Raw genomic sequence first — 7,416 nt, 5'->3', positions numbered from 1 at the left:
CCAGCACTCATACTGTTCACTCATTCACTGCGTTACTACATGGCGCTGCGAACAATGAACCAATAAAATCAGAAAAAATCCATTTAATCGCCGATCGAAAAATAAATAAAATTGCATAAAATTTAGTTAAATTGATAAAAGAGTAAAAAAGTAATGGACGTTTGGAAATTATGATTGATTTTGCAAGTTTCTGTCGCAACGTTAAATTCACGCATAAATGAGAACACGTTCTGGTGCATCATACGCCGCAAGTTGGTCAAAACAAAAGAAACGAGAAAAAAGAAACGAAAAATTAGGGATAGAACGAGCACCAAAACGGTTGATGAGTCTGCGGGATATAAGGCAACTACAACGAGCCAATGCATCAAGCCGAGCACTGAATGAAGCAGCGCAATATCAATTGCCAGACTCTGAAGATGATAGCGACATCGAACAAGTGACTGAAAACCGGACATCAACAAGCAAGATGAGTGAGCATTTGACGAAAGTTGCAAAATTGAAATTTGAAGGCAATTTGAGTGAAAACTGGAAACGATTCAAACGAAACTTCGACATTTTTTTGATTGCGGGTGAGTTGACTGAAAAAAATGACAAAGTTAAAATCAACCTCCTGCTCAATGCTGTCGGAGAAGAGGCCGTGAGAAATTTCGATTCATTTAACATGACAGCAGTCGAAAGAGAGTCATACACAGAAGTGGTGAAGGCATTTGACGATTTTTGCACACCAAAAAAGAACACAGTCTACGAGCGATACAGGTTCTACCAAAGAAAGCAAAATGATGGTGAACCATTCGATACGTTTTTGATTCACATTAGGCAGCTCGTGAGCACTTGTGAATTCGGCGACAAAGAAAACGAAATGCTCAGAGACCAAATTGTCATGGGAGTGAACGACCAACGACTACAGCGAAAATTACTCGAAATTTCCGACCTCGACTACACCAAAGCAGTGGATAAGTGCCGCACGCACGAAGCGACAAGCGAGCAAATGACGAGCATGAATAAAACAGTCTCTGTGAATGCATTCGAAGAAAGCAGCCACGTGGCCGGTAAGAAACACACACAAAACCGCAAGCAGCACAAATCCAACAACAACAACACTAAGCAGTACAAAAGTGGCAACAACAGCGGCAGCAGCAAAGCAAATCGAAGCGACTGTGCGAATGAAGGAAGAGGACAGCAACAACAACAAACGTACAACACAAACCGTAATGGTAACACAAGCAACGTTGACAGGTCTGATAAAATGATTGTAAATTGTAAATATTGCGCATTAACACACAAGATTAGACAGTGTCCAGCCTACGGTAAAAATTGTACAGCATGTTCACGTAAAAATCATTACAGTTCTGTTTGTAGATCTAAAAATGTTTCAGCCGTTTCAGCATATGAATCAAATTGTGAAATTAGTGATAATGAAGAATTTTTAATTTCATCAATTGAAAAGGTTTACGCCATTGAAGATGATGACGATGAAGTGAGCTATCCGTGGATTGAGAAGATATGGATTGGAGGACAATTGGTTGCATTTAAAATTGACACCGGTGCCCAAGTCAATGTGATTCCACTGAGTGTGTTCCTTCAGTTGAGAACGGAGATCGAATTGCATCGAACGAATGTCAAATTACGAGCCTTCAGCGGGGAAAAATTGAAACCAGTCGGTATGTGTTCTCTGCTTGGCAAATTTAACAAAAAGTCATGTGATATGAAAACAGCTGTTGTTGATATTGACATAATGCCTATTCTCGGTTTGAAATCATCCATTCAGTTTGGTTTAGTCTCGCCAACAGTTGAATCGCGCACATTCACAAATACCGCGTATCAAACTAAAAAATTATGACTAGATCAAGTTAGCCTTGACAAAGAGTCTGTGTTGAAAAGTTATCCTGATTTGTTTAAAGGCCTCGGATGTTTCAATAGCGAATACAAAATCAGCGTTGACAAAAATGCAACACCAATCGCTCACGCACCGCGTAGAGTACCATTGGCAATTAGACACAGATTAAAAATGAAATTAGATGAATTAGTTGCGAATAAAATAATCGAAAAGGCTACCGGTTATTGTGAATGGGTGAATCATTTAGTCACCGTTGAGAAAAAAGACGCTGAAAAATCACTGCGATTATGCATCGATCCAGGTGAATTAAATAAAAGTATTTTCAATGAACACGCATTTATTCCAACTTTTGAAGATGTGTCATCACAATTAAATGGCATGAAATATTTCACAGTATTAGACCTGAAAGATGGTTACTGGCACGTTAAATTAGATGAAGAATCGAAAAAACTTTGCACTTTCGCAACTCCCTATGGAAATTACAGATTCTTAAGATTGCCATTTGGGATAAAAACCGCTCCTGGCGTGTTTCAACAATTGAATTTTGAGAACTTTGGAGACATTGAAAATGTAATGATTTATTTTGATGATATTTTAATAGTGGGTCGCACACGAAAAGAGCACGATGAAGTATTGAAAAAGGTTTTGGACCGCGCAAGAGAAAAAAATGTACGCTTCAACATAAACAAAGCACAAATTGCATTAGAAGAAGTGAAATATTTAGGTCACATTTTTTCATATAATCAAATCAAGCCTGATCCAGAACGTCTTTTAGCTATTGCTGAAATGACACGACCAAAGAACAAAAATGATTTACAAACATTTCTTGGAGTTGTGAATTTCATGACTCCGTTCATACCTAATTTGTCAGATCGAACGGCTCCGTTGCGTGAATTGATAAAGAAAAATGTTCTTTTCCTTTGGACAGAGTTACATGACAAAGTGTTCGATGAGATCAAAAAATGCATTCTTAATTCGGAAATTCTCGTGCCTTTCGACATTTCAAAAGAGTTAATTATTCAATGTGATGCGTCACAGGGTGGCTTAGGATGTGGTTTGATTCAAGATGGCAAACCAATTTCGTTTGCGTCACGCAGCCTAACCGCTTCTGAAAGAAATTACTCTCAAATTGAAAAAGAAATGTTGTCAATTATTTTCGCCTGCCAAAAGTTTCATTTCTACACTTACGGCAGAACAGTGCGAATTGTCAACGACCACAAGCCCCTTCTTGGAATCATGAATAAAGAAATACACAAAATAGCGTCAGCAAAACTACAGAGAATGAGACTTAAATTACTCAATTATGACATAATTCTTGAACATGCACCTGGCAAAACGATAGTTTTAGCGGATTATCTATCGAGATACATGAGCAAAAGTGAAAAGGTTTCGGAAGATCAATCAATTACTGAGTCGATCTTGTCGATTAACGTGACAGACGCGCGTAAAATCGAATTACAGCAAGAGACGAACAATGATGAAATTTTAAAGCAAATCAAGGAATATTGCAAATTCGGATGGCCAAATAATAAAGACAAATGCGATCCATCCACGAGATATTTTTATAGACTCAGGTCCGACATATTGCTCGAAGACGAAATCCTGTTCTATAAACAACGAATAATCATTCCAAAATCCATGAGAAAAGAAATTTTGCACCAATTGCATAAGCCGCACTTCGGCATAAACAAAACGCTCAAACGTGCCCAAAATTCAGTATTCTGGCCAAACATTTCCAATGAAATAGAGCAAACAGTTTCAAATTGCATTATTTGTCAAGAGAATGCGCCGAAAATTCAAAAAGAGCCGCTCTTGCCACATGACATTCCGAATGAACCGTTCAAGAAAATTGCATGCGACATTTTAGATTTTAAATCAAAGAGTTTTCTTGTCGTAGTTGACTTCTATTCGAAGTGGATAGAATTAGTTAAATTGAAAGGCAAAACTGCTCATCATGTAAATACAGAATTATTAAGGCTATTCGCTACATTTGGTTACCCACATATAATAATTGCAGATAATATGCCAATGGGTTCTTATGAAACCAAACAATTCGCAAAAAAGCATGATATTGAAATCATTACAAGCAGCCCTAATTTCCCACAGTCAAACGGAATGGCTGAAAAAGCGGTCGGTATTTGTAAAAATATTTTAAGGAAGTCAGAGAATGAAGAAGATATTCTCAGAGCATTGCTCGCATACCGCACCACACCAACCAAAAACATGTCATATTCGCCAGCTCAGCTAATTCAAAATCGAAATTTGAGAACTGAATTGCCAATGCACATCGATAAATTTCGACCCGAATTATGCATTGACGTCGAAAAACAACAACAAGCAAAGCAAAAGATCTGTAAATCATATTACGACAAATGTGCCAAGCCGAGAAACCTCGACTTAAAAAATGAACAAAGCGTTTTATTCAGAAACAACGACAAATGGCAACACGGGAACGTTGTTGATAAACACGATACACCACGGTCATATGTTGTTCGATCTAACGGTCGAGACTATCGTCGGAACACACGGCACATTCGAATATTTAATGAAAACACGAACCAAGACAAAACAAATCAAACACCGATAGCCCACGTTCATCGAAAATGCACACGGAGTGGCCGAACTTATTAATTGGTGTTATTTATTGAAATCTTGTTTTTTGAAGTAAAATTTTCATTCAATTTTTTTTTCATTTAGCTTAGATTATTTCTCTTGAATATTGTTTCCTGCCTTCTTTGAATTGAGATTAAGAATACATTTAGTAAATGAAAATAAATAACATATACATATATTTTTGGAAAAAAAGGGAGGCAAAGGACACAGTTAGAAAAAGGGAGATGTAGCATAAGTATCTGTCATCACTGACACTGACAGCTATTGTTCATTAGTATTAAGAATCGTACAATAAATCAGTCGTTTACCAGCACTCATACTGTTCACTCATTCACTGCGTTACTACACAACTTTTTCATTAGCACATTGATGTCACATTATTGTCTTATTTATACTCTATTCACTATTCACTATTCTACTTCAATTAAATTTCCGATGGACGATTAATCGTCATAATATCGCTAAAATAAGCATATTCTTTGCGACGACATTGGCATTTCATTTTCAGAACATGGCACACGTATGTGTGTATCACAAATAATGGATATTTGAATAAGACGATTTGAAAAAATTTAATTTGCGAGCATATTCAATCATGGCTCAATTTAAAAATTAGATAGATGTGTCATTTTACCGTTTCAGATGTTGATGAACAGTTTCATATTTTCTCTTGTAAACAAGGTAATTTAATCGATGTTGTTTTGAAAAAAAAGGACTGAAATTCCAACCTTAACACTGTGGCCTCATGCATATGTTATGTATTTTCAACATGTGTTATGATTTAGTGTGGTCAAACACACGCAATGGTAAACCGCATTAAGGGATTGTACCAGTTGATATTTCGGAACTACTTCATACTTTATGAATAAGAAATCGGAATTGGCTATTAATAAATAATCAACAACAACAAAAAGTTCATTTTATTCCGTTTTACTTTAGTGGTTTTTTATACGATGCAAAATACAAAGAGTGTTCATAATAATAGACAAAGTCTAATCACTTTTAACAAATCAATAAATAATAATAAATATGCCGTCACACGTATCATTCCATGTGATGGAACTCAGAGAGAAGTGTTTATTATATTTTATTTGCAAAAGAAATGAAATTTTGAAAACAGACACAGAAACCTTGTTCTGGATGGTATAATTTCGTAGGGAAAAATACACCCAGTGAAAATCTAGCTTCGTGCAATTCTTCTAAAGTGCAGGTAGTGTGAGCAGTAATGTTGACTCTAAATGCTGTAAAACATATTGAGAAAAAGATGGACACCTTCTTCTTGCACCTCTGTTGACCAAACTAGATTCCTTCGGATGAATTCCATGATCGATCCATAAAATTGAGACACAAATGTTCATTTTTTGATGAATTCGATGAATGAAAATCTTCGGAATGTTAAGTAGTATGAGCAAGCCGACCGAAGAAACTGTGGAAAGTAAATGGTTATTTTTATTGAATTAAATATTCACGGATGAATATGGTCCACTGTGGTTAAAAATGCCAAAAATCACCGTACCATTGCCAAAGTTTTCAAGTTGCATCGAATTATGCGGAATCCAGTAATATAGCATGATCTCTGCGATGCTCGACCGATGATCAAAATCATATTCTTTTGCAATTGATAAGGACAGTCGTACCAATTCGAATCGTATGCATCATATGCAATGAATTTCATTCGTTGGGTAGCAAAAGTCGCAAAGTTACACAGAAGAAATGGCCAAATTAAAGAACAAATCAAGCAAAGAATAGCAAACGAAAGGCCGTACGAGTCCATCTTAGCCAATGACTGTGGAATAAAAATTACGTGAGATGTGGAAAAAAAATAATTAAATTATTAAAATCGATAGGCTACATTACGGTCCATTTAATAGCATTCTCATCGAGGAGGGAAGCTAATTTTGGCTTCCACAACCGACTGATAATAATCAGCTATTTAATCTAAGTCTAAATATAACTTACATGTTCAAAATCATACAGGGAAATCCCCATAAGAACCGCATTCGGCAGAAAAATCGAAAATATTGTACCGCTATGGATGCTCGCGAGAATATCAAATATGCTACAAAACAGAGATAAAACTCTTGAATCTGTAAAAATGCGACAAAAAACGGAAAAACGAACAATTTTTTCTCTTCCGTGCCTAAACTTACTCAAAAATTTTCAAATGTAGTTCAACGGCGCGTTTCACTTGTTTCTGGGCTTTTAGTAGTTTCGATTCATTCTTCGTATTACCAAATTGTTTCTTCGTCCTCTTCACAACTATTCCTTCTTCTTTCGGTGCAAACATTGCAGTAACCGAATGAATTAATAAGCGAAAATGTTCACAACAGACGACAATGTATTTGCAGGAGCAGAAAAAGTAAGATGACACCGAAATCAATCCCACGGCATAGCAGAGACTCACACTAAATTGTGCAAGACACATTAAATACCAGCCCAAAATGGTGTATTCATTAAATGGAACGGCAAAGTCAAATGGCAACGGCCAAGTTGTTGTGTCCCAATTGCCAGATGTCATACAGAAAATCGAGTACAACGATGCAGTTATGTATGTGGATTGATTGACAAAAATATACAAGCCCATGGTTCTTGTATGTTTTCGACACATCAACTCATTCTTATTGTAGATATCGTAGATTTCGATCACCTCGTTTTCAGTAACTAAAAATAATTTTTGCATTAAAAAAAAATGATTTTTTGCTCTACAAAACGCATTAAATCACCTTCATCAACGATCTCTTGTAACTCGAGTTGCAATAATTTGACTTTTTTCATTTGTAGACCGATGTTAGTATAAGCACCGCCTGCTTGAGATGCACCTATGATCACAGCAACTGCCACCAATACAACTTGAAACTCAGACACGTCTGTGTAAGTGACGAAAATATACACGACACTCAATACTATGCCCATAATTATAATCGTTACAAAGAGATAGGCGATTTTATTTTTGCCAAACTCATTTG

The 7,416-nt window shown here is 36.3% G+C and overlaps 1 protein-coding gene and 1 long non-coding RNA gene across 2 annotated transcripts; one reads left to right on the top strand and one right to left on the bottom strand.

Annotated features, from left to right (window-relative positions):
* Positions 1-859: 859 nt before the first annotated feature.
* Positions 860-4,539, top strand: LOC129572606 (uncharacterized protein K02A2.6-like). Its single transcript, XM_055452611.1, has 4 exons — positions 860-1,259; positions 1,377-1,661; positions 1,845-4,190; positions 4,535-4,539. The coding sequence occupies exons 1-4, from the start codon at positions 860-862 to the stop codon at positions 4,537-4,539; spliced, it is 3,036 nt and encodes a 1,011-aa protein (XP_055308586.1).
* Positions 4,540-6,076: 1,537 nt separating this feature from the next.
* LOC129572607 (uncharacterized) lies at positions 6,077-6,734 on the bottom strand. Its single transcript, XR_008688466.1, has 3 exons — positions 6,601-6,734; positions 6,410-6,509; positions 6,077-6,236 (listed from the first exon to the last, which is right to left on the bottom strand). It is a non-coding gene; the product is annotated as an uncharacterized LOC129572607 (long non-coding RNA).
* Positions 6,735-7,416: the final 682 nt, after the last annotated feature.

Source organism: Sitodiplosis mosellana, unplaced genomic scaffold, assembly GCF_009176505.1.
Source record: "Sitodiplosis mosellana isolate CC-2019 unplaced genomic scaffold, AAFC_SMos_1.0 Smas_scaffold_5272, whole genome shotgun sequence".
Classification (NCBI taxonomy): domain Eukaryota; kingdom Metazoa; phylum Arthropoda; class Insecta; order Diptera; family Cecidomyiidae; genus Sitodiplosis; species Sitodiplosis mosellana.
The sequence above is the reverse complement of the archived record's forward strand: the minus strand, read 5'-3'. Positions and strand labels throughout refer to the sequence as shown.

What these genes read in the sequence shown, in the direction of transcription:
- LOC129572606 (XM_055452611.1), top strand. Translation starts at nt 860, where the DNA reads ATGCTCAGAGACCAAATTGTCATGGGAGTGAACGACCAACGACTACAG. An exon ending in TGATAAAATGATTGTAAATT is followed by an intron (nt 1,260 to 1,376) that starts GTAAATATTGCG and finishes AAAATGTTTCAG; the next exon opens with CCGTTTCAGCATATGAATCA. An exon ending in GGAAAAATTGAAACCAGTCG is followed by an intron (nt 1,662 to 1,844) that starts GTATGTGTTCTC and finishes AATTATGACTAG; the next exon opens with ATCAAGTTAGCCTTGACAAA.